The 27,996-nt window shown below is 42.9% G+C and overlaps 1 protein-coding gene across 1 annotated transcript; it reads left to right on the forward strand.

Annotated features, from left to right (window-relative positions):
• Nucleotides 1–1,765: 1,765 nt before the first annotated feature.
• tbrg4 (transforming growth factor beta regulator 4) lies at nt 1,766–24,369 on the forward strand. Its single transcript, XM_023988878.1, has 11 exons — nt 1,766–1,861; nt 2,460–2,951; nt 3,169–3,489; nt 10,438–10,612; nt 20,134–20,291; nt 20,427–20,537; nt 20,907–21,051; nt 21,213–21,464; nt 21,542–21,653; nt 21,723–21,837; nt 23,732–24,369. The coding sequence occupies exons 2-11, from the start codon at nt 2,535–2,537 to the stop codon at nt 23,831–23,833; spliced, it is 1,908 nt and encodes a 635-aa protein (XP_023844646.1). The 5' UTR covers nt 1,766–1,861; nt 2,460–2,534; the 3' UTR covers nt 23,834–24,369.
• Nucleotides 24,370–27,996: the final 3,627 nt, after the last annotated feature.

Raw genomic sequence — 27,996 nt, forward strand, 5'->3', positions numbered from 1 at the left:
TAGAGTAGCTGCCTACGGCCTGATAGAGACATCACTTCTCCCTTTGTTCTTCAGTCTTCCTGCTCTTTCACTCAAACCCAGCCCCCTTTTCTTTGTGTAACCAGCTGTCATATGTGACGTTTTCCTTTATGACATAATTTGTAATCAAGGTATGATTCATTCTGTGTATATGTAATTCTGTGTGATTAGTTAGGTATTTAGTAAATAAATAATTAGACCCAATTTTGTATTGCTGATTCAACTTGTTAGCCAGGGTTCGTGAAGATAACCAAGAATTTACAACTTTCAGATGAGACTGAAATAAGGTGACGATTAACATTGACTGCTATTGATGTAAAATATTACTAGGTCTTTAAGAGTTTATTCGGAAGATAACAGCTCTATAAATATTATTTTGTGGTGCCCCGACTTTCTAGTTAATTACATTTACATGATTAGCTCAATCAGGTAATATTAATTACGGAGAAAGGATTTTATAGAATAGCATGTCATATCACTTAATCCGGCATAGCCAAAGACACGACACCAGGCACACCTGCTAATTTAAATGCATTCCAGATGACTACCTCATGAAGCTGGTTGAGAGAATGCCAAGAGTGTGCAAAGCTGTCATCAAGGCAAATGGTGACTACTTTGAATAATCTCAAATATAAAATATATTTTGATTTGTTTAACACTTTTTTGGTTACTACATGATTCCATATGTGTTATTTCATAGTTTTTATGTCTTCGCTATTATTCTACAATGTAGAAATTGAGAAAAACCATTGAAAGAGTAGGTGTGTCCAAACTTTTGACTGGTACTGTCTGGTGTATGTTTCTTGCTTTTTTTATCATGGGATGTCATGGGACGGATGATTGTTTCCGCCAATCTACAAAAAAGTACGAAAGAGTACAAAAATGTATGCACTCACTACTGTAAGTCACTCTGGAGAAGAGCGTTTGCTAAATTACTCAAATGTAAAATATATATATATATATATCTTCCCAAAAGGGTGTTTTAACATAGTAATTGTTTGACTTTTCTGACTCATCAACAGCTTTTACATTTGTAAATGTGGCTTATAGGAAATCTCACATGAAAGTATAACATTTCTTTTTAGATGTTTTGCAATTTGAGGGAAAACAATGAGACGTTTAATAGTTTTGAGACTATGAAATGTGTTTCAAAATGTGTTTCACCCAGTAAAATAGTACTAGAGTAAAAGTTAAAAAGTATTTGGTTTTAAATATACTTAAGTATCAAAAGTAAAAGTATAAATCATTTCAAATTCCTTATATTAAGCAAACCAGACGGCACTATTTTCTTATTTTTTAAAATTACGGATCTCTCACAGTCAGACATAATTTACAAATTAAGCATGTGTGTTTAGTGAGTCCGCCAGATCAGAGGCATTAGGGATGACCAGGGATGTTTTCTTGATAAATGCATATATTGGACCATTTTCCTGCTAAGCATTCAAAATGAGTACTTTTGGGTGTCAGGGAAAATGTATGGAGTAAAAAGTACATTATCCTTTTAGGAATGTAGTGAAGTAAAAGTTGTCAAAAATATAAATAGTAAAGTAAAGTACAGATACTCCAAAAAACTTCTTAAGTAGTACCTTAAAGTATTTTTACTTAAGTACTTTACGCCACTGTGTGTATCTAATTCTATGGGTTCCGCGTATAGACATAAAGACCAGGTTCTGCAATTAAAAAAGACGAATTAAAGTGCCTTGAAACAAGCAGACCAATCGCAGCTTCGTCCGACAATCATGTGACACCGGTATCTTTGATGAGGTCATTTTCTTGCGACTATTGCTGACAGCGCCATGTGAATGTCGCCTTCGTCCACTTGCTATCTAGTTTATTTATCAAGGTAAGAACAGTCCTTTAAAGATAGAAATGACATCTACATGTATTTATGTCTCCACAAGACCTGTTATAGGTGTACTTGTGAATGCAGAGAATGTTGCCAGTCTGAGTTTCATAATTGTAATGGCTAGAACGGCATAAACCCTCGTCGACAAGGTCAGAATACGCTTGATGGCATCTCAGCTTTTGAGACAGGAATGTTGCTAGTAACGTTAATTCAGGTCAGTCTACTATGACTAGTTGCCACAACCGTGTCTATTCATTGATTTCCTGCAAGTGTTTTGCTTGTAGTAGTACAGCCTACACGATTGTTGACACAATGTTATGTTACACAACACAATTCCCGCGTTACTGTTACTAATTGCTAAATCGTCTCAAGATAGCTAGGCTAAGCTTGTTGACAGCAGTCCGTGGCCGGCAGACTACGGAGAATAAGAATATATAGTCCTTATCATAAAGTTGCACATTATGGGGTTGTTTGGGCATCGCAACATGTGATTGTAGGTTCAGAATCCCCAAAATAATGAGAACCACTGAGTGATATTCACTATCTTGAATTAACTCTCTCTCGCTCTTTCCCTCTCTCTCTCACTCGCTCTCAGGTGTTAGCATGGTGACTCTGGCTGCTGTGTTGTGAATAGGATTCTCTCTGGTCTCGTGCTGCTCTCTATTCCTCCATGACCAGCCGTCTGCTGGGCCGATGTGCCCGTCTCCTCCCCAGGGCCACCCCCCAGGCCTTAGCCACCGCTGCCCGCCTGCCTACGCCTGCAGCTGGGCCAGCAAAGCCGCTGTGGGCCCAGGCCTGGCGGCAGCCTGTGGTAAGGGGACTATGTGAGGGCAGGAGTTTGGTCAAAGAAGAGTATCCCATCGAGCCCAAACGCACCCAGCTGGATGAGCTCTTAGAGAGGGCCCAATCTCCACAGGATGTCCTGCAGGCGTGGGCGGCACAAGGAGGAAAGGCCAATCAGGCGGCTAAGACTCTGGTTCAGCTTGTCAGATTGGCTGGGAGAGAGAAAGGTGGGGCTAAAATGGACCAATTTGAGCTGCTGAATGATCCCAGACTGCTGGACATAATGGACACAGTTATTGCACAGGTAGGAGAGGGTGTAGTAAGAAGGGGCAGGGGACAGGTAGGGTGAGAGTAGATAAGTGGAGGGTTGAGAGGGTATGAAGATGGGTAAGGAGGGGTGAAAGTAAGAGACATGGGGCAGGTTACAGTTAGGACAGAGGGTGGCTCAAAATATTCACAAAAACTTCGGTGCTCTCAGAGTTTCTTTTGAGTGTTTGTAAATTGACTGTCTCTTCCCCCAGGTAGCGTCAGTGTGGAATGGTACGCTGGTCTCTCTGCTGCGCTCCCTCTCTACTCTGGGTATTCCTCCTACAGCTGCAGTACAACGCTCCATCCAGACAGAGGTGCTGTGGCGTGTACGCAGACTCTCCTACAAACAGCTGTCTTTCCTGGCAGACTGGGGAGCAGGGCGGAACGGTCAGATGGAGGTGTTGCTGGTGAGCGCAGCGCTGAAACAGCTGGAGCTCCGCTGGACTGAGATCGCTGACGCCAGAACAGTCAGTACCCTGATGGCTAGGGCTGGACATCTCAGTCCTGCACTGATGGACAGACTGGAGGATAAGGTAACGAGCACCTACAGTGGCTTGCGAAAGTATTCACCCCCCTTGACATTTTTCCTATTTTGTTGCCTTACAACCTGGAATGAAAATCGATTTTTTGGGGGGTTTGTATCATTTGATTTACACAACATGCCTACCACTTTGAAGATGCAAAATATTTTTTATTGTGAAACAAAAAAGAAATAAGACAAATAAAACAGGACTTGAGTGTGCATAACTATTCACCCCCCCCAAAGTCAATACTTTGTAGAGCCACCTTTTGCAGCAATTACACCTGCAAGTCTCTTGGGGTATGTCTCCATAAGCGTGGCACATCTAGCCACTGGGATTTTTGCCCATTCTTCAAGGCAAAACTGCTCCAGCTCCTTCAAGTTGGATGGGTTCCGCTGGTGTACAGCAATCTTTAAGTCATACCACAGATTCTCAATTGGATTGAGGTCTGGGCTTTGACTAGACCATTCCAAGACATTTAAATGTTTCCCCTTAACCTCTTGAATGTTGCTTTAGCGGGATGCTTAGGATCATTGTCCTGCTGGAAGGTGAACCTCCGTCCCAGTCTCAAGACTGAAAAGGGTTTCCACAAGAATTTCCCTGTATTTAGCGCCGTCCATCATTCCTTCAATTCTGACCAGTTTCCCAGTCCCTGCCGACGAAAAACATCCCCACAGCATGATGCTGCTACCACCATGCTTCACTGCGGGGATGGTGTTCTCGGGGTGATGAGAGGTATTGGGTTTGCGCCAGACATAGCGTTTTCCTTGATGGCCAAAAAGCTCAATTGTAGTCTCATCTGACCAGAGTACCTTCTTCCATATGTTTAGGGAGTGTCCCACATGCCTTTTGGCGAACACTAAACATGTTTGCTTATTTATTTTCTTTAAGCAATGGCTTTCTTTTCTGGCCACTCTTCCATTAAGCCCAGCTCTGTGAAATGTGTACGGCTTAAAGTGGTCCTATGGACAGATACGCCAATCTCCGCTGTGGAGCTTTGCAGCTCCTTCAGGGTTATCTTTGGTCTCTTTGTTGCCTCTCTGATTAATTTCCTCCTTGCCTGGTCTGTGAGTTTTGGTGGATGGCCCTCTCTTGGCAGGTTTGTTGTGGTGCCATATTCTTTCCATTTTTTAAATAATGGATTCAATGGTGCTCCGTGGGATGTTCAAAGTTACAGATATTTTTTTATAACCCAACCCTGATCTGTACTTCACAGCTTTGTCCCTGACCTGTTTGGAGAGCTCCTTGGTCTTCATGGTGCCGCTTGCTTGGTTGTGCCCCTTGCTTAGTGGTGTTGCAGACTATGGGGCCTTTCAGAACAGGTGTGTGTATTTATACACTGAGATCATGTGACAGATCATGTGACACTTAGATTGCACACAGGTGGACTTTATATAACTATTTATGTGACTTCTGAAGGTAATTGGTTGCACCAGATCTTATTTAGGGGCTTCATAGCAATGGGGGTGAATACATATGCACGCACCACTTTTAGTTTTTATTTTAATTTTTTGAAACCAGTTATTTTTTTCATTTCACTTCTTCACCAATTTGGACTATTTTGTGTATGTCCATTACATTAAATCCAAATAAATAAATTTAAATTACAGGTTGTAATGCAACAAAATAGGAAAAACGCCAAGGGGGTGAATACTTTCGCAAGGCACTGTATACTATTAACCCCACACTACGCTTATTAAGTTATCAAATAGACATACACTACTGTCTATATGTATTTGGACAGTGAATAAAAATACATTTAAATTGTTGCTATACTCCAGCATTTTAGATTTGAAACAGAATGTTTCATATTAGGTGACAGTAAAGAATCTTTTATTTTAGGGTATTTTCATACATATCTGTTTTACTGTTTAGAAATGAAAGCACCTTTATGTATCTAGTCCCTCCATTTTTTTAAAAATGTATAAGTATTTGGACAAATTTACTTAAAGTGTGTTAAAGTAGTCAAGTTTAGTACTATTTGTCACGATATTCCTTGCACGCAATGATTAGGGATGGGCATTTTACATTTTTTGACTGTTCGAATACGCGCATAATTTTTTCCTGAGTACTACCATTTTTCTAAATATATTTTTAGAACACAAGGACCGCACTGGAAAGAAATGTGCGCATTTATCTATAGGCCTATGCCAACAGTGCTTGACAATGCCACATTTATCATAACCATTATAGATAACAAATCCTAATTGCTAAATTGCTCCATATACACAGTGTTCGTTCAATAAAAAAGCAAGTGCCATGAAAGATTAATTTATTGAAACCTTAATATTAACTGGTTATATTATATCATGGAACACGATCTTCAAAAAGGCAGTAACCTCAGCAGTGGCGCTTGCTTGTAGAAACATATGTCTGTGCAATGGCATAGGCTTGCTTTGTTAATTTAGCAGACAAGATGCTATTATTTCCCGAGCCCTTATCACAGTCAAGACACCTATTTTATAGTAAAAAAAGCCATGATGTTCTATAACTGAATATTTTTCCAAATGAAAAAGTTGCCTCTGCGAAGTGATGTGTATCTTGGGATCTGGAACAGTTATTCTCAGTGATCATTTGAAGACGGCTCAATAAATGTTTTCGAAATCTGTCTTTTCAATATAAAGATGTTCTATTTAGTTTATTTTGCCTGTTCTTTGTAATTGGATTCACAATTCCACTCTTTAACTTTATCAAGGACCGCTCTTTAACTTTATCAAACTAATGTTTTTGTGTATTTTCAGTGTGGAACCTGTCTATATTTAGATGGGTTATAGCTCAGGCTAAACAATTCTAAATGGCACTAGCAGTTCACAAAGTAGCCTCAGCAGAAAATAGACGGGACACAATTATTCCAGAACTGCAGATCGTTGTTGAAACATATTTTCCAACATCAATCAACCAGTCCATTTTGAATATGTGATAAAACTGTCGTCATTTGGCAAGGAATGTAGCTTGTGTATCCCATCAGTTAGATACGGTTTAAAAATGTTATCGAGATTTTTTTCTGTAGGCCTAACTGGAGCTTGTGTGCATACTCAGCACCCGTGTGTGTAGGGAGCGGTCGGAACACAATAAAGTGAATGAGACACGGCGGGGAAAGAGAATTGTGTGATGCTTGGTTTCTTTTTTGTTATGCTCTGCAAATGCACATGTACAAATAGAACATTAGAGTCAAAGCAAATTGACTTAGTCAAGAAAACATTTAGAAAAGATTCAGGCCAAAATGTTACTTGCCTGTTCGGGCAGCCACAAAGCACATTCTATCGAATAGTTTTACAGTATTAGATTTTTTTAATTCTCTGGAAAAAGATCAAGACTTGACATCCGTTTGAGTACTTGATTACTCATGCCCATCCCTAGAATATATCAAGCTTGTGACTCAAACTTGTTGGATGCATTTGCGGTTTGTTTTTGGTTGTGTTTTGGATTATGTTTTGCCCAATAGGAACTCAGTGGTGAATAATATCTTGTGCCATTTTGGAGTCACTTTTTTATTATAAGTAAGAATGGATGTTTCTGAACACTTCTACATTCATGTGGATGCTACGATGATTATGGATAATCATGAATGAATTGTGAAAAATGGTGAGTGAGGAAGTTAGAGGCACAAAGATCATACCCCCCCCCCAAAAAAATGCTAACGTTAGAGGTTACTGTTCTTCCTTCAGAAAAGCATGTGTCAAAGATATTGTGCAAATCAACAAAGTTATCGTTCACATCCGCTTGTAAATGTCCATATTCACCAAAAATGACATTTCGGTAGCTTCTACCTATATACAGTGCCTTCAGAAAGTATTCAGACCGTATTCTAAAATGGATAGAATATATACTCTACCGTTCAAAAGTTTGGGGACACTTATTTCCTTATTTTTGAAAGAAAAGCACTTTTTTTATTTTTCATTTAAAATAACATTACATTTATCAGAATTAGTGTAGACATTGTTAATGTTGTAAATGACTATTGTAGCTGGAAGACGCAGATTTCTTTATGGAATATCTACATAGGCGTGTGTTCCAATGGCACGTTATGTTTGCTAAGTTGATCATTTTGTAAATCCTTTTGCAATTATGTTAGCACAGCTGAAAACTGTTGTTCTGATTTTAAAGAAGCAATGAACTGGCCATCTTTAGACTAGTTGAGTATCTGGAGCATCAGCATTTGTGGGTTCGATTACAGGCTTAAAATGTCCAGAAACAAATAACTTTCTTCTGAAACTCATCAGTCTATTATTGTTCTGAGAAATGAAGGCTATTCCATGCAATAAATTGCCAAGAAACTGAAGATCTCGTACGTGGTGTACTATTCCCTTCACAGAACAGCGCAAACTGTCTCTAACCAGAATAGAAAGAGGAGTGGGAGGCCTCGGTGCACAACTGAGCAAGAGGACAAGTACATTAGTGTCTAGTTTGAGAAACAGCGACTTCAACTGGCAGCTTCATCAAATAGTACCCGCAAAACACCAGTCTCAACGTCAACAGTGAAGAGGCGATTCTGGCATTCTAGGCAGAGTTCCTCTGTCCAGTGTCTGTGTTCTTTGCCCGTCTTAATCTTTTATTTTTATTGGCCAGTCTGAGATGTCTTTTTCTTTGCAACTCTGCCTAGAAGGCCAGCATCCCGGAGCTGCCTCTTCACTGTTTACTCTATAGAGTTCCTCTGTGTGGAGATTGGAGAACTTCCAGAAGGACAACCATCTCTGCAGCACTAAACCAATCAGGCTTTTATGGTAGAGTGGCCAGAGGGAAGTCACTCCTCAGTAAAAGGCACATGACAGCCCGCTTGGAGTTTGCCAAAAGGCACCTAAAGACTCTCAGACCATGAGAAACAAGATTGAACTTTTTGGCCCGAACGCCAAGCGTACCATCTGGGGGAAACCTGGTACTATCTATACGGTGGTAGCAGCATCACGCTGTGGGGATGTTTTTCAGCTGCAGGGACTGGGAGACTAGTCAGGATTGAGGCAAAGATGAACGGAGCAAAGTACAGAGAGATCCTTGATGAAAACCTGCTCAGGACCTCAGACAGGGGCAAAGGTTCACCTTCCAACAGGACAAATACCCTAAGCACACATCCAAGACAACGCAGGAGTGACAAGTCTTTGAATGTCCTTGAGTGGCCCAGCCAGAACCCAGACTTGAACCCAATTGAACATCTCTGACAGAGCTTGAGAGGATCTGCAGAGAAGAATCAGAGAAACTCCCCAAATACACGTGTGCCAAGCTTGTAGTGTCATACCCAAGACGCCTCGAGGCTGTAATCGCTGCCAAAGGTGCTTCAACAAAGTACTGAGTAAATGGTCTGAATAGTTTTGGAAATGTGATATTTAAGGGCTTGTAAGTAAGCATTTCATGGTAAGGTCTGCACCTGTTGTATTCGTGGGCATATGACAAATACAATTTCATATTTCAGTTTATTGAAAAAAATTATCCAAAATGTCGACCTGTTTTTGCTTTTTTATTGTATGTAGATTGAAATATGATTTAATACATTTTAGGATAAGGTGGTAACGTAACAAAGTGGGAAAATTCAAGGTGTCTGAATACTTTCCGAGGGCACTGTATGTATAACTTTGAGCTGGATTGCCTGTCTTTGCAATTCATTTATTTTAGTTTGCGCTCGTTAGCATATTTAGCTAGCAGCCTCCATGGAAATTCTCTATTACTTGTGCTAATTTTGTTAGCATTCTGGTAATGGATGCCAATGGGCTTTTCTGAATTTTTCTTGTCGCTCCGTTGTGTACTAAGCCGGTAATACCGTAGATCCCAGGGTGAGAAAAGGACGTTATGACGACATGAAAATCTGGATACTGCTCAACCCTTCCATCTGGTCCTGTGGCCTTGTGAATGTTAACCTGTTTTAAAGGTCTTCATCACATCGGCTACGATGAGCGTGATCAAACTGTCATCTGGAACAGCTGGTGCTGTCACGCATGGTTCAGTGTTGCTTGCCTGGAAGCGAGTGTAGAAGGCATTTAGCTCGTCTGGTAGGATCGTGTCACTGAGCAGCTCGCGGCTGGATTTACCTTTTGTAATCTGTGATAGTTTGCAAGCCCTGACACATCCGACGAGCTTCAGAGTTGTTGTAGTAGGATTCAATCTTAGTGCTGTATTGACGCTTTGCCTGTTTGATGGTTCAACGGTAGGCGTAGCGGGATTTCTTATAAGCGTCTGGGTTAGTGTCCCGCTCCTTGAAACGGTAGCTCTAGCCTTTATCTCAGTGCTGATGTTTTCTGTAATCCATGGCTTCTGGTTGGGATATGTACGTACGGTCACTTTAGGGACAACGTCATCAATGCACTTATTAATGAAGTGACGATGGAGTTTACTTCATCGGATGAGTCCTGGAACATATTCCAGTCTGTGCTAGTGAAACAATCCTGTAGCTTAGCATGAGCTTCATCGGACCACTTCCATATTAAGCACGTCACTGGTTCTTCTGGTTTTTGCTTGTAAGCAGGAATCAGTTTCCGAGAAACATAGGATATTACAGTTCTTCAGGTCATTATCAGGATTAATTTAGTAGTGTTCAGAAACATCTTATCTACTCACTCAGACAGAAAATTACTCCAGTCATCATTTACCATTCAGTTACTATTGGGCAAAACACAACCAACTCAAACAAGCTTGATGAAGTCATTGCATTTAAGGAATTTGGGACCAAATGCTAAACGTTTGACTACTTTGATACACTACTGTATAAGTGAATTTGTCTATACTTCTTCACATGGGCAGACTAAATACATAGTGCTTTCATTTCTAAACACTAAAACATATGTATGAAAATACCTCAAAAGGTGACATTCTGTACAGTTGGCTCATATGAAACACATCTCAAAATCTGAAATGCTGGACTATATAGCCATTAAAAAAAAAAACGTTTGCTTCACTATCCAAATATGCAACTGCCACCATCAAATCTCTCAACCCAACGCTCCTTGTCTTTTCTCTCTGTTCCCACCCCAGGCGTTAGAGCTAGCTGAAGGGTTTGGGGCGGAGGATATCCGCAGGGTGTGTGTGTCTCTGGCATCTCAGGGACGCCGGTCAGTGCCTCTGCTCAGAGCTCTGTCCTACCACTTCCTACAGAAACCCTCAACAGACCTTACCACACCGCTACTGTTGGACCTCGCCTACGCATATGGTACACACACACCTGAGTAAAATATTTCACTTGTTGTGGATATTACATTTGTTTTATTTTCTAACTGTTATTTCAAGTCATTTCATCTCCATAGAGCTGCTGCCTATGCTGTCTGACAATCACTATTGGGTAGTTCTTCAAAGTAAACAAAGCATACTGGGGTTTTTTCTCTAGTGAAACTGCAATGTGCGCATTGAGCTCACAGGAAAAAAAATTGAAAGTAATGGAATTCAAAATAATTGAATCTATGTAGGTCAATAAGTTGTTTTAAAAACCGAACAATAACCAAAATGTCTTAATTGCTCAGCAGTAATATATACACACATAATCTGGAGATGTAAAAGGATGTGCCACAGGGTTGAATGCTGGTACCATTGTTATCCTCCTCCTTTGTTAACAATCTACCTAACATCAAACTACCTGCGGTCAACTGATATTTCAGCTGTGAATTTTTCAGTATTGCAACAGATTTAAAGGGGGTAAGTATATTTATATTTCCACACTGAGGTCGAAGTAACACTCTGTAATTGTGAAAATGATGATATGCCCTTTTGGTGTAAGAGCTGTTTGAAAAAAATACCTGTGGCCTCATTTATCAAAGTGCGTGCACAAAAAAACTATTTAACCTTGCGTGCGCCAGTTTTTCCATAAAGGTTGGTATTTATCCATTTTGAACTTGATGGGAAAGTGTGTGCATCTCCACGCAAATCTCAAACCATGTTGTGTGAACCACAACTTCTAGTGGTTCACACATGAGTAGCTCGGCAAACAATTCTGAATGTACATGCAATTTTCACATGCTTCACTGCAAATTTCTTCTGATGTAATTTAAGCATTGACATGGATTCTGAACATCCAATTTCGTTGGTTCTCTATGAACAATTGTAATTTTAAGAGTGAAAAATTAAACAGAACATCATTTGGGAAGATATAAAACATAATTGGGAGGAAAATGTCTGATTTTATAGGGGAAGAGTTGCAGGGGCATATCAGGATATCTTATAAGCATCTGGATTAGTGTTCCGCTCCTTGAAAGCGGCAGCTCTAGCCTTTAGCTCAGTGCGGATGTTGCCTGTAATCCATGGCTTCTGGTTGGGCTCCCGAGTGGCGCACGGTATAAGGCACTGCATCTCAGTGCTTGAGGCATCACGACAGACACCCTGGTTCGATTAAGTTTAAATTTAATAAATGTACGTCACTGTGGGGATGACATCGTCAATGCACTTATTGATGAAGCCGGTGACTGAGGTAGTATGCTCCTCAATGCCATTGGATGAATCATGGAACATATTCCAGTCTGCTAGCCAAATCAAATGTATTTATATAGCCCTTCTTACATCAGCTGATATCTCAAAGTGCTGTACAGAAACCCAGCCTAAAACCCCAAACTGCAAGCAATGCAGGTGTAGAAGCACGGTGGCTAGGAAAAACTCCCTAGAAAGGCCAAAACCTAGGAAGAAACCTAGAGAGGAACCAGGCTATGAGGGGTGACCAGTCCTCTTCTGGCTGTGCCGGGTGGAGATTATAACAGAACATGGCCAAGATGTTCATAAATGACCAGCATGGTCAAATAATAATAATCACAGTAGTTGTCGAGGGTGCACCAAGTCAGCACCTCAGGAGTAAATGTCAGTTGGCTTTTCATAGCCGATCATTGAGAGTATCTCTACCGCTCCTGCTGTCTCTACAGAGTTGAAAACAGCAGGTCTGGGGCAGGTAGCACGTCTGGGGAACAGGTCAGGGTTCCATAGCCACAGGCAGAACAGTTGAAACTGGAGCAGCAGCACGGCCAGGTGGACTGGGGACAGCAAGGAGTCATCATGCCAGGTAGTCCTGAGGCATGGTCCTAGGGCTCAGGTCCTCCGAGAGAGAGAAAGAAAGAGAGAAAGAGAGAATTAGAGAGAGCATACTTAAATTCACACAGAACACCGGATAAGACAGGAGAAGTACTCCAGATATAACAGACTGACCCTAGCCCCCCGACACATAAACTACTGCAGCATAAATACTGGAGGCTGTGACAGGAGGGGTCAGGAGACACTGTGGCCCCATCCGATGATACCCCCGGACAGGGCCAAACAGGAAGGATATAACCCCACCCACTTTGCCAAAGCACAGCCCCCACACCACTAGAGGGATATCTTCAACCACCAACTTACCATCCTGAGACAAGGCCGAGTATAGCCCACAAAGATCTCCGCCACGGCACAGCGCCAACCCAGACAGGGAGACCACGTCAGTGACTCAACCCACTCAAGTGATGCACCCCTCCTAGGGACGGCATGAAAGAGCACCAGTAAGCCAGTGACTCAGCCCCTGTAATAGGGTTAGAGGCAGAGAATCCCAGTGGAGAGAGGGGAACCGACCAGGCAGAGACAGCAAGGGCAGTTCGTGGCTCCAGAGCCTTTTCGTTCACCTTCACAATCCTGGGCCAGACTACACTCAATCATATGACCTACTGAAGAGATGAGTCTTCAGTAAAGCCTTAAAGGTTGAGACCGAGTCTGCTTCTCTCGCATGGGTAGGCAGACCATTCCATAAAAATGTAGCTCTATAGGAGAAAGCCCTGCCTCCAGCTGTTTGCTTAGAAATTCTAGGGACAATTAGGAGGCCTGCGTCTTGTGACCGTAGCGTACGTGTAGGTATGTACGCAGGACCAAATCGGAAAGATGGGTTGGAGCAAGCCATGTAATGCTTTGTAGGTTAGCAGTAAAACCTTGAAATCAGCCCTTGCCTTAACAGGAAGCCAGTGTAGGGAGGCTAGCACTGGAGTAATATGATCACATTTTGGGGTTCTAGTCAGGATTCTATCAGCCGTATTTAGCACTAACTGAAGTTTATTTAGTGCTTTATCCGGGTAGCCGGAAAGTAGAGCATTGCAGTAGTCTAACCTAGAAGTAACAAAAGCATGGATACATTTTTCTGCATCATTTTTGGACAGAAAGTTTCAGATTTTTGCAATGTTACGTAGATGTAAAAAAGCTGTCCTTGAAACAGTCTTGATATGTTCGTCAAAAGAGAGATCAGGGTCCAGAGTAATGCCGAGGTCCTTCACAGTTTTATTTGAGACGACTTTACAACCATCAAGATTAATTGTCAGATTCAACAGAAGATCTCTTTGTTTCTTGGGACCTAGAACAAGCATCTCTGTTTTGTCCGAGTTTAAAAGTAGAAAGTTTGCAGCCATCCACTTCCTTATGTCTGAAACACAGGCTTCTAGCGAGGGCAATTTTGGGGCTTCACCATGTTTCATTGAAATGTACAGCTGTGTGTCATCCGCATAGCAGTGAAAGTTAACATTATGTTTTCGAATGACATCCCCAAGAGGTAAAATATATATAGTGAAAACAATAGTGGTCCTAAAACGGAACATTGAGGAACACCGAAATGTACAGTTGATTTGTCAGAGGATAAACCATTCACAGAGACAAACTGATATCTTTCCGACAGATAACATCTAAACCAGGCCAGAACTTGTCCGTGTAGACCAATTTGGGTTTCCAATCTCTCCAAAAGAATGTGGTGATCGATGGTATCAAAAGCAGCACTAAGGTCTAGGAGCACGAGGACAGATGCAGAGCCTTGGTCTGACGCCATTAAAAGGTAATTTACCACCTTCACAAGTGCAGTCTCAGTGCTATGATGGGGTCTAAAACCAGACTGAAGCATTTCGTATACATTGTTTGTCTTCAGGAAGGCAGTGAGTTGCTGCGCAACAGCTTTTTCAAAAAGAAATGCGAGGAATGGAAGATTCGATATAGGCCGATTTAGTTTTTTAAATATTTTCTGGGTCAAGGTTTGGCTTTTTCAGGAGAGGCTTTACTGCCACTTTTAGTGAGTTTGGTACACATCCGATGGATAGAGAGCCACTTATTATGTTCAACATAGGAGGGCCAAGCACAGGAAGCAGCTCTTTCAGTAGTTTAGTTGGAATAGGGTCCAGTATGCAGCTTGAAGGTTTAGAGGCCATGATTATTTTCATCATTGTYTCAAGAGATATAGTACTAAAACACTTGAGTGTCTCCCTTGATCCTAGGTCCTGGCAGAGTTGTGTAGACTCAGGACAACTGAGCTTTGGAGGAATATGCAGATTTAAAGAGCATGGCTTTCGACCTTCGACTCTCCCGAGCCCGTACGGGAGTTGTAGCGATGAGACAAGATAGTAATTACTAGCAATTGGATACCACGAAAATTGGGGGTAAAATAAAAAAAATGTAGTTCCTCAGTTAGGTGGTTAACTGATTTTTGTCCTCTGACATCCTTGGGTAGGCAGAGGGAGTCTGGAAGGGCATCAAGGAATCTTTGGGTTGTCTGAGAATTTATAGCACGACTTTTGATACTCCTTGGTTGGGGTCTGAGCAGATTATTTGTTGCGATTGCAAACATAATAAAATGGTGGTCCGATAGTCCAGGATTATGAGGAAAAACATTAAGATCCACAACATTTATTCCATYGGACAAAACTAGGTCCAGAGTATGACTGTGYCAGTGAGTAGGTCCAGAGACATGTTGGACAAAACCCACTGAGTCGATGATGCCTCCGAAAGCGTTTTGGAGTGGGTCTGTGGACTTTTCCATGTGAATATTAAAATCACCAAAAATTAGAATATTATCTGCTATGACTACAAGGTCCGATAGGAATTCAGGGAACTCGGTGAGGAACGCTGTATATGGCCCAGAAGGCCTGTAAACAGTAGCTATAAAAAGTGATTGAGTAGGCCTCAGATTTCATGACTAGAAGCTCAAAAGACAAAAACGTCTTTTTTTTTGTAAATTGAAATTTGCGGTTTTAAATGTTAGCAACACCTCCGCCTTTGCGGTATGCACGGGGGATATGGTCACTAGTGTAACCAGGAGGTGAGGCCTCATTTCACACAGTAAATTCATCAGGCTTAAGCCATGTTTGTCAGGCCAATCACATCAAGATTATGATCAGTGATTAGTTCATTGACTATAACTGCCTTTGAAGTGAGGTGTCTAACATTTAGCCCTATTTTGAGATGTGAGGTATCACGATCTCTTTCAATAATGGCAGGAATGGAGGAGGTCTTTATCCTAGTGAGATTGCTAAGGCGAACACCGCCATGTTTAGTTTTGCCCAACCTAGGTCGAGGCACAGACACGGTCTCAATGGGGAGAGCTGAGCTGACTACACTGACTGTGCTAGTGGCAGAATCCACTAAGCTGGCAGGCTGGCTAACAGCCTGCTGCCTGGCCTGCACCCTATTTCATTGTGGAGCTAGAGGAGTTAGACAGGGATCTATGTTGGTAGATAAGATGAGAGCACCCCTCCAGCTAGGATGGAGTCCGTCACTCCTCAGCAGGCCAGGCTTGGTCCTGTTTGTGGGTGAGTCCCAGAAAGAGGGCCAATTATCTACAAATTCTATGTTTTGGGAGGGGCAGAAAACAGTTTTCAACCAGCGATGAGTTGTGAGACTCTGCTGTAGAGCTCATCACTCCCCCTAACTGGGAGGGGGCCAGAGACAATTACTCGATGCTGACACATCTTTCTAGCTGATTTACACGCTGAAGCTATGTTGCGCTTGGTGCCCTGACTGTTTCATCCTAACATCGTTGGTGCCGACGTGGATAGCAATATCTCTTTACTCTCTACACTCGCCAGTTTTAGCTTTAGCCAGCACCATCTTCAGATTAGCCTTAACGTCGGTAGCCCTGCCCCCTGGTAAACAGTGTATGATCGCTGGATGATTCGTTTTAAGTCTAATACTGCGGGTAATGGAGTCGCCAATGACTAGGGTTTTCAATTTGTCAGAGCTAATTGTGGGAAGCTTCGGCGTCTCAGACCCCGTAACGGGAGGAGTAGAGACAAGAGAAGGCTCGGCCTCAGACTCCGACTCGCCGCTTAATGGGGAAAACCGGTTGAAAGTTTGTGTCGGCTGAATGAGCGACACCGGTTGAGCATTCCTACAGCATTTCCCTCCAGAAGCCACGCATCCGACCACTTCCGTATTGAGCGAGTCACTGGTACTTCCTACTTTAGTTTTTGCTTGTAAGCAGGAATCAGGAGGGTAGAATTATGGTCAGATTTGCCAAATGATTTGCTAGGGAGAGCTTTGTATGTTTTTTTGTGACATGCTGGTAGAAATGAGGTAAATCAGATTTAGGTTTGCAACACTATTTGCCAAGAGTTTTCATCCATACTGTTCGTGGTTGTTTATTTACCAACACAGATGGATGCTGGCACTAAGACTGCACTCAGTCAGCTGTATAAGAAAATAAGCAAACAGGAAACTGCTCACCCAGAGGTGGCGCACCTAGTGGCTGGGGATTTTAATGCAGGGAAACTTAAATCAGTTTTACCTAATTTCTATCAACATGTTAAATGCGCAACCAGAGGGGGAAAAATTATAGATCACCTGTACTCCACGCACAGAGATGCATACAAAGCTCTCCCTCGCCCTCCATTTGGTAAATCTGACCCCAATTCTATCCTCCTGCTTACAAGCAAAAATTAAAGCAGGAAGCACCAGTGACTCGGTCTATTAAAAAAAAAGTGGTCAGAAGAAGCAGATGCTAAACTACAGAACTGTTTTGCTAACACAGACTGGAACATGTTCCAGGATTCTTCCGATGGCATTGAGGAGTACACCACATCAGTCACTGGCTTTATCAGTAAGTGTATCGAGGACGTCGTCCCCACAGTGGCTATACGTATATACCCCAACTAGAAGCCATAGATTACAGGGTAAAGGGTAGGGTAGAGCTGCTGCTTTCAAGGTGCGGGACTCTAACCCGGAAGCTTATAAGAAATGCTGCTATGCCCTCCGACGAACCATCAAACAGGCAAAGCGCCAATACAGGGCTAAGATTGAATTGTACTACACCGGCTTCGACGCTCGTCTTATGTGGCAGGGCTTGCAAACTATTACAGACTACAAAGGGAAGCACAGCCGCAAACTGCCCAGTGACACAAGCCTATCAGACGAGCTAAATTACTTCTATGCTCGCTTCGAGGCAAGCAACACTGAGGCATGCATGAGAGCTGTTTCAGACGACTGTGTGATCACCCTCTCCGTAGCCGATGTAAGACCTTTAAACAGGTCAGCATTCACAAGGCCGCAAGGCCAGACGGATTACCAGGACGTGTGCTCCGGGCATGTGCTGACCAACTGGCTTGCGTCTTCACTGACATTTTCAACATATCCCTCACTAAGTCTGTAATACCAACATGTTTCAAGCAGACCACCATAGTCCCTGTGCCCAAGAACCCTAAGGCAACCTGCCTAAGTGACTACAGACCCGTAGCACTCGCATCCGTAGCCATGAAGTGTTTTGAAAGGCTGGTAATGGCTCACATTAACACCATTATCCCAGAAACCCTAGACCCACTACATTTTGCATACCGCCAAAACAGATCCACAGATGATGCCATGTCTATTGCACTCCACACTGCCCTTTCCCACCTGGACAAAAGGAACAATTACGTGAGAATGCTATTCATTGACTACAGCTCAGCGTTCAACACCATAGTACCCTTTAAGCTCATCACTAAGCTAAGGATCCTGGGACTAAACACCTCCCTCTGCAACTGGATCCTGGACTTCCTAACGGGCTGCCCCCAGGTGGTGAGGGTAGGTAGCAACACATCTGCACGCTGATTCTCATCACTGGAGCCCCTCAGGGGTGCGTGCTCAGTCCCCTCCTGTACTCCCTGTTCACCCACGACTGCGTGGCCAGGCACGACTCCAACACCATCATTAAGTTTGCCGATGACACAACAGTGGTAGGCCACAACAACGAGACAGCCTACTGGGAGGAAGTCAGAAACCTGGCCGGTTTTTGCCAGAATAACAACCTATCCCTCAACATAATCAAGACAGAGGAGATGATTGTGGACTACAGGAAAAACGAGGACTGAGCACTCCCCCATTCTCATCAACAGGGTTGTAGTGGAGCAGGTTGAGAGCTTCAAGTTCCTTGGTGTCCACATCACCAACACACTATCATGGTCCAAACACACCAAGACAGTCGTGAAGATGGCACGCAAAGCCAATTCCCCCTCAGGAGGCTGACTATTTGGCATTGGTTCTACAGCTGCACCATCAAGAGCATCCTGACTGGTTGCATCACTGCCTGGTACTGCAACTGCTCGGCCTCCGACCGCAAGGCACTACAGAGGGTAGTGCGTACGGCCCAGTACATCACTGGGGCTAAGCTGCCTGCCATCCAGGACCTCTACATTAGGTGGTGTCAGGAAGGCCCTACATTTTTTTCGAAGACCCCAGACACCCCGGTCATAGAATGTTCTCTCTGCTACAGCATGGCAAGTGGTACTGGAGCGCCAAGTCTAGCACAAAAAGGCTTTTCAACAATTTTTACCCCCAAGCCATAAGACGCCATAAGACTCCTGAACAAGTAATCAAATGGCTACCAGGACTATTTGCATTGTCCCCCCCCCCCCCAAACCCCTATTTTACGCTGCTGCTACTCTGTTTATCATATATGCATAGTCACTTAAACCATACCTACATGTACATACTACCTCAATTAGCCCGACTAACTGGTGCCTGTATATAGCCTCACTACTGTTATTTTTCACTGTTGTTTTTTATTTCTTTACTTATCTATTGTTCACCTAATACCAATTTTTTACTTAAAAATCGTACTGTTGGTTAGTAAGTAAGCATTTCACTGTTGTATTCGGCGCACGTGACAAACTTTGATTTGATGCTTGTGTTGATTTACTAACTCGCCTACGAATCCTCACAAGGCACCCCGACCTTCGCCCCCTGTATTTCTGTATTTTCTTCACGCGAATGACAGGATTTTGGGCCTGGAGAAGCAGTATATCCTTCAGGTCGGACTCTTTTTAAAGAAAATATTTGTCCAGTTCGAGGTGAGTAATTGCTGTTCTGATGTCCAGAAGCTCTTTTCGGTCATAAGAGACAGTAGCAGCGACTTTATGTTAAAATAAGTTACTAACAGAATAACACAGTTGGTTAGGAGCCCGTACAACACAGCCATCCTCTCCGGCACCATTATTTAAGTGTTCAATGATTTTATATATATATGAATGAAAACGTGTATATGTTGCTTGCCTGTGACAGTTTGATAAATCCCAATAATTTGAGGTACATGCAAATCCTAGAATCTCCAAGTACGCCAGAATTGAGAAAGACATGTACACACGTTTGATGAATGAGGCCCCTGGAATTTCAGCCTGTTCAGGCGAGATGGAACTTTTGGCCCACATCATGCTTATAATCAGATGATCTGATTATAATAGACCAATGATTGTTCATCTGGGTAAGTGGTGGGCTCTAGACCATCCTATCAGCCAATCAGGGCTGTGTATGTAAATATCTTTATATTTTCTAATGCTCACACAATCTGACAATTTCAAGTGCCAAAGGAGGTTCAGGGAAATAAATGATAAAAAATATTTTCATTAATTGAACACAGTGATTTGTTAGACACAGTGTGATCATTTCAAAATAAAATTACAAAGACTGCATGGGGGCTTTAAATGCTCTCTCTCTCTCTTGCTCTCTCTCTCTCAGGGAAGTTGAATTTCCACCACTCCCAGGTCTTCCAGCGATTGGCAGCCGAGTTGTTACCCAGAATGCCAGAGATTAGTTCTGCCGATGTCACTCGCTGCGCCAAATCACTAGCCTTCCTCAAGTGGCTCCATCTCCCATTGTTTGAGGCATTCGCTGAGGTCCGCACACACTAAGACACCGTTAAACACATCTCAAACTGATAGGATCATCTCCTAGTCCTCTTGATTAACCAATGTTGCTTAACTCATCCTCTCTTATTTTCTTCCTTTGTTTGATTTTAAAAAACTATTCAGCACTACAGCGTGAACAGTCAGAAGTACAGCACACTGCAGCTTTGTAACCTGCTCATGTCATTGGCCAGGCTCAACTTCCAGCCCAGCAAAGGGGAGGAGTTCTACAAGAAGGTAAACAATGAGAGTAGCAATTTGTTTGTTTATTTACCTGATGCTGTTTATTTATTTTGTAACCTTTATTTAACTAGGCAAGTCAGTTATGAACAAATTCTTATTTACAATGACAACCTACCCCGGCCAAACCCGACGACGCTGGGCCAATGGTGCTCCGTCCTATGGGACTCCCAATCACGGCCGGATGTGATGCAGCCTGGATACTCAAGGATAAATATTGTGTAGAACAGACGGTTCTCAGTCATGTCAGTGTTGCACATTACATTTCTATCAACTTTAGCTGATGAGGGGAAGAGACTTTTGGCTAGAGTACCTTCCCAGAATGTAGTCCGTGTTTGTCATCTGTCTCCTCCTGTGTGTATGTAGGTCCACTCTGCCCTGGAGGGTGTTCTCCCCAGCCTGGAGGCGTTCCTGCAGACAGACGTGGTGTGGTCTCTGTGTGTGTTACAGCAGGCCAAGCCCCAGCACATCACGGCCCTCACTCAACACACACATGTTGCCAAACTCTCAGGTAAACACACACGCACACTCTAGTACTGGTCCACCCCAGGAGATGGCAGCAGAGGACCGATCCACTGATGTTCTGTGTTAATAGCCCTGTGCTTTCTCAGCTGTACAGACTTGGGTGATTCTGATGATTTTATGTTGCGTTGCTATATTGCTGTTTTACAGAAGGCAGTCTGTCTCGAGTGGAGAACTATCGCCTGAAGCTCCTCCACATCATTGCTACCCTCCAGTTAGAACACCCAGAGTCTCTGTCCTCCACCCTGCCTACAGAGGCCATGTTGCTTCCCTCCACCCTGGGCCGGGACTCCCCCCTCTCCCCTCTACAGACTGGGCTGAAGGGGGCCCTGGGTAATCTGGTGGGGGGGAAAGCAGAGGCCCTACGTACCGGGGTCAACACTATATATGGCTGGACCATAGGTGAATACACGCGCACACACACACATAAACACTTTAAGGCTGGAACAACAGGTGACTGACGTGTTGTGTCCAATAAGATGGAGAGCTGGTGGTGGACAGTGAAATTAAGCCAATGGACCTGGTGACCCTGACGGCCCCTCACCTGCCTGGAGGAGGCGGAGCCAAGTCCTTACCTGAGGGGGCATGCAGGTGAGGGAAGAAGGTTGTCTGTGTTGGTGGGTGTGTGCGCATGTGTTCTGACAGTCCTTCTCTTTTCAGGTTAGCATTCCTGACCTGGGAGTTTCCTAACTATGGCTCCAGGAGTAAAGATCTGCTGGGAAGATTCACCATGATGAGACGGCACCTCAAACTGGCTGGCTTTATCCTTGTAGAGGTATGGAGGGATGACTAGGAGAGAGGGGGCAGTGGACTGAAAGAGACATTCTGGCAGTCATTATGACAGTCACTGTCCATTGCACACACAAACCCTAACCACAGCATACACACCACCTCCACTTTGGGTGGTGACCATTCTTGATACTCACAGGAAACAAAAAGGAGGACCAAGGCACTCTTCATATAATGAATTAAAATACCTTTATTTGTATGGCATGTTCAATGGAAACAAAGTTGTAAAACTCTGACGCGTTTCGGCTGCATGGCCTTTGTCAGGGAGTACTCACGGGGAAACTGTTGAGTGTGGAAAAACCCAGCAGTTCTTGACACACAAATCGGAGCACCTGGCACCCACTACCATACCCTGTTCAAAGACACTAAAATCTATTGCACACATACACAATCCATGTCTCAAAGCTTAAAAATCCTTCTTTAACCTGTCTCCACCCCTTCATCTACACTGATTTGAAGTGGATTTAACAAGTGACATCAATAGGGGGTCACAGCTTTCATCTGGTCAGTCTGTCATGGAAAGAACAGGTGTTCTTAATGTTTTGTACACCCATTGTATAAAATATTGTGAATATAGCTTGGAAAATAGAACAATGGGACTCAGGGTAATGACAATGTTTGTTTCCAACTCTAGGACAGTTTTCCTCAAGAAATTAACTCTAGTGGCTAATGCTGGCTAGCGGTGTATCGTATGATGCTAAAGTTGGCTAGCTAATGCTATAGAAAGCGATCTAATGCTGATGTAATGCTGCATCATGCAGGGCCAGGTTGGTCTGTCTCCCTGAAGGATGCAAAGGCCTGATAGTCAGTCAGTAGCCTGGAGAATAGCAGCAGCTCTCTCATTTAGGCCAAGCTCCTTAGCCAATCCCAGCTCTCTCTCTCTCTCTCTCTCTCTCTCGCTCTCATCCAGAACAATCGCGTTAGCCAATCTTACTGCTCTCTCATATCTAGGCCAATTGCGTTAGCCTGAGAACTGTGGTGCATGCTGGGTAAACTAGTAAACTGATGAGACTGTCCTTCTCCCCTCGCACGTCATTAGGCAAATTACGTTTACAGTGGTGGATCCCAAAATAAATGTGTGAAGTGATCAAAACCAATTAGATAGTTGTGCAAGACTTTTTATAATTAAAATAATAAGTAGCATATCGTTTTACATTTTTCTTTTTTTATATAGATATATATATATATATACTGTACCAGTCAAGTTTGGACACACCTACTCATTCTAGGGTTTTTCTTTTTACTATTTTCTACATTGTAGAATAATAGTGAAGACATCAAAACTATGAAATAACACACATGGAATCATGTAGTAACCAAAAAAGTGTTTAACAGATAAAAATATATTTAAGTAGACACCCTTTTCTTGACGACAGCTTTGCACACTCTTGACGTTCTCTCCGGTTGTGGCTAGCTGTAACACAGCCTGGGATCGAACCCTGGTCTGTAGTATGCCTCAAGCACTGCGATGCAGTACCTTAGACCGCTGCGCCACTTGGGAGGCCCTATCATATCGTTTTTAAACGTGCATGTTTTTCTCTACTGACGAAACAAAAGCTGATTTTAAAGTTGGTGTCAGATTTCAAAACTTTTCCGCGGTAGGATACACATGAGTATCCTCGATGAAAGATGGCTATTGAGGAGGGGAGGACACTCGTCCTACTAACGAATTGACACACTCCTCAACCACTTATTGGTGTCTGGGGGATGGAGGACAGAAGACTGAGGATATACTTTTGCCCAAATGAGAAAACCCTCTATTGTTTCCAAACCTGATTTGCATAAAAACACTACTGGGTGTATGTCAGCTATAGTATTGCAAGGTAAAGAGTATTATTGATAGACAAACCACTGAATCTGTACTTTCTGTCCCTCCCTAGGTGCCATACTATGAGTGGCTGGAGCTGAAGTCTGATTGGCAGAAAGGGGCGTATGTGAAGGATAAGATGGGGAAGGCCATTGCTGAGGAAATGGCGAAGTGAACTAGGCCAAACAGCAGAAGTCTGGTTCAGTTCTAGACTCAATTGGACTGGAAAGAGGAGAGCCAGGATGCCAAGGACGGCTCACCAGAACCAATCTGGTCTCAAACAACTCTGAACAGCAACCGCACGCACACACACACACACACACACACACACACTAATCAACCCACTCTAAAACAAGCCGCTTGGTGGAAAATCTCTTTTGTTGTTTTATCTTTGGTTGCCTTGCCGATGCGTGGGGCTTTCCTTGTTACCATGGAGACGGCCCCTGAGAGTTCTGTATGCTGAAGAGAGCAAACAGAGGGAGAAAGAGAGAGTGGGCCCTACAGCAGAAAGCAAGGGAAGAAAGACCTCTGTTGCTAAGGATATGTGTCCCTAAGTGACACTCAAAGAGAATAGAGAGCAGCGTCATAGAATCAATGCCCCAATGAATGTTAAAAGCTGTGTATCACCTGTGAATAGAGTGGTCTAATGAAATTATCAATATGAGCTTTGAGTGATATGATTTAATAAATTATTTTACGCTTTAATTTTGATATACGTGGTCCACACACTGTCTTTCATGTTGGCACCGATGTTCCATGACTGTAACTTTGTCTGTATATGAGAGCATCAAATCTGTGATCCATTGTGGGTCAATTGTGACTGACTGATCTACAAATAACAATAAGTTGTTATTTATGATGCAAGGTTATTTGTAGATCAGTCAGACTTCATCCGCCTGCAAAGTGGAACAAGCTCATTATCTATGGCTCTGGTAGGTCTTGACTTCCCTCACAGTGTGTTTTAGAGAGGACATTGGGTTGGATGAGCTTCTATGGTATCATTGGTATCCTGATGGAGGTGTGATATTCAGCCTGAGGATGCTTCTCTTCACAAGTTACAGCTAATAATACGTATTTATTATCAAACGTCATTGGTCAGTGGTGTGTGTGTGTGTTGTGAATGTATCCAAAAGGGATCGGCTCACACACAGCTGTTGAGGTCTGTGCCGTACAGTGCCTTCAGAAAGTATTTTACATTTTGTTACAGCCTGAATTCAAATTTTTTTTTTATTCCCATCTACACACACTACCCCATAATGACAAAGTGAAAACACGTAAATGAAAATGTATGTCTCATTAACTTAAGTATCCACACCCCAGAGTCAATACTTTGTAGAAGCACCTTTCTGGGTAAGTCTCTAAAGCCTTGTTTATACAGCAGGTCTTAATGCTCAAATCAGTTTTGGGGTACAGACTGTCCAAACAGCAAGTTACAAGTGACCAAATTGGATTTGTGTGTGTTCGGATAGCAGTCATTTGATGACATGGCTATGCTAGTTGCCATAGTAACGACGGGTGTGCACGGTAGTGTAGGCTGATTGGTGGTGGTGCTCATGCTTCCTATCATGCAGAAGTTATCTAGCAAGCAAAGGTGACAATGCTTGCCATTGACTATTTTCCAGTTGATTTGAATATATAAAATCCAAGTGTAAGAACACCTTTAAAGCCTCAAAGTATAAGATTATCCAACTTTTGAAACGAGACCTTTTTGGCTAGCCAAGGCACTCCACTAGCTAGCTGGATAGCTCTTTAGCATTATAGCACATTCACTAATTTGTTTAAACAATTAACAAGCTAATTAGCTACCATGTATTCCTGTCAAACTGTCAACAGAGTAGCTAGCAACAAGATATGGAAAATAACAGTCTAAAAAGCCACCTTGAGAGCAAATAAATCAGATTTGACATTCAGACACAAGTCACATGGCCAGGAATCAGATTTGTATCGGGCTTCAAACCACCTATGAAGACATCATGTATGGCTAGATGCAGCCACCACCATGCTTGAAAATATGAAGAGTGGTACTCTGTGATGTGTTGTTGGATTTGCCCCGAACATAACGCTTTGTATTCAGGACATAACGTTTATTTCTTTGCCACATTTTCTGATGTTTTACTTTAGTGCTTTTATTGTAAACAGGATGCATGTTTTGGATTTAAAAAAATATACACTGCTCAAAAAAATAAAGGGAACACTTAAACAACACAATGTAACTCCAAGTCAATCACACTTCTGTGAAATCAAACTGTCCACTTAGGAAGCAACACTGATTGACAATAAATTTCACATGCTGTTGTGCAAATGGAATAGACAAAAGGTGGAAATTATAGGCAATTAGCAAGACACCCCCAATAAAGGAGTGYTTCTGCAGGTGGTYACCACAGACCACTTCTCAGTTCCTATGCTTCCTGGCTGATGTTTTGGTCACTTTTGAATGCTGGCGGTGCTRTCACTCTAGTGGTAGCATGAGACGGAGTCTACAACCCACACAAGTGGCTCAGGTAGTGCAGRTCATCCAGGATGGCACATCAATGCGAGCTGTGGCAAYAAGGTTTGCTGTGTCTGTCAGCGTAGTGTCCAGAGCATGGAGGCGCTACCAGGAGACAGGCCAGTACATCAGGAGACGTGGAGTAGGCCGTAGGAGGGCAACAACCCAGCAGCAGGACCGCTACCTCCGCCTTTGTGCAAGGAGGAGCACTGCCAGAGCCCTGCAAAATGACCTCCAGCAGGCCACAAATGTGCTCTGGCGAGCACATGGAGGGCTGTGCGGCCCCACAAAGAAATGCCACCCCACACCATGACTGACCCACCGCCAAACCGGTCATGCTGGAGGATGTTGCAGGCAGCAGAACGTTCTCGACGGCGTCAGGATGTTTAAGATTCTGTTTCCATGTATTGTTTCACCTACAATCAGTGGAGGAAAAAGTAACCAATTGTCATACTTGAGTAAAAGTAAAGATACCCTAATAGAAAATGACTAAAGTGAAAGTCACCTAGTAAAATACCTATTGAGTTAATGTCTAAAAGTATTTGGTTTTAAATATACTTAAGTATCAAAAGTACATGTAATGGGGCAGCAGGTAGCCTAGTGGTTAGAGCGTTGGGCCAGTAACCAAAAGGTTGCTAGATTGAATCCCTGAGCTGACAAAGTAAAAATCTGTCGTTCTGCCCCTGAACAAGGAAGTTAACCCACTAGGCCATCATTGTAAATAAGAATTTGTTCTTAACTGACTTGCCTAGTTAAATAAAGGTTAAATAAAAATTACAAAAATATTAGTAAGAGTATAAATAATTTCAAATGTATATTAAGCTAACCAAATGGCAACATTTTAATTTACGTATAGCTAGGGGCACATTCCAACACTAAGACATTGTTTACAAACAAAGCATGTGTGTTTAGTGAGTCCGCCAGATCAGAGGCAGTAGGGATGACCAGGTATGTTATCTTGATAAGTGTGTGAATTGGACAGTTTTCCTGTCTTTTAAGGAGGTAAGGCAATAAATAGGCCATAGTAGCGAAGTAATTACAATTTTGCAAATTAACACTGGAGTGATAGATGTGCGGATGATGATGTGTAAGTAGAAATACTGGTGTGCAAAAGAGCAAAAAAGTAAATAAAAACAATATGGGGATGAGGGAGGTAGTTGTATGGGCTATTTACAGATGGGCTATGTACAGCTGCAGCGATCGGTAAGCTGCTCAGATAGCTGATGCTTAAAGTTAGTGAGGGAGATATAAGTCTCCAACTTCAGCGATTTTTGCAGTTCGTTCCAGTTATTGGCAGCAGAGAACTGGAAGGAAAGGCAGCCAAAGGAGGTGTTGGCTTTGGGGATGACCTGTGAGATATACCTGCTGGAGCGTGTGCTACGGGTGGGTGTTGTTATGGTGACCAGTGAACTGAGATAAGGCAGAGTTTTACCTAGCAAAGACTTATAGATGACCTGGAGCCAGTAGGTCTGGCGACGAATATGTAGCGAGGGCCAGCCGACGAGAGCATACAGGTCGCAGTGGTGGGTGGTATATGGGGGTTTGGTGACAAAACGGATGGCACTGTGATAGACTGCATCCAGTTTGCTGAGTAGAGTGTTGGAGCCTATTTTGTAAATGACATCGCCGAAGTAGAGGATCGGTAGGATAGTCAGTTTTACGAGGGCATGTTTGGCAGCGTGAGTGAAGGATGCTTTGTTGCGAAATAGGAAGCTGATTCTAGATTTAATTTTAGATTGGAGATGCTTAATATGAGTCTGGAAGGAGAGTTTACAGTCTAGCCAGACACCTAGGTATTTGTAGTTGTCCACATATTCTAAGTCAGAACCGTCCAGAGTAGTCATGCTAGT

The sequence above is a fragment of the Salvelinus sp. IW2-2015 genome, linkage group LG6.1, assembly GCF_002910315.2.
Source record: "Salvelinus sp. IW2-2015 linkage group LG6.1, ASM291031v2, whole genome shotgun sequence".
Classification (NCBI taxonomy): domain Eukaryota; kingdom Metazoa; phylum Chordata; class Actinopteri; order Salmoniformes; family Salmonidae; genus Salvelinus; species Salvelinus sp. IW2-2015.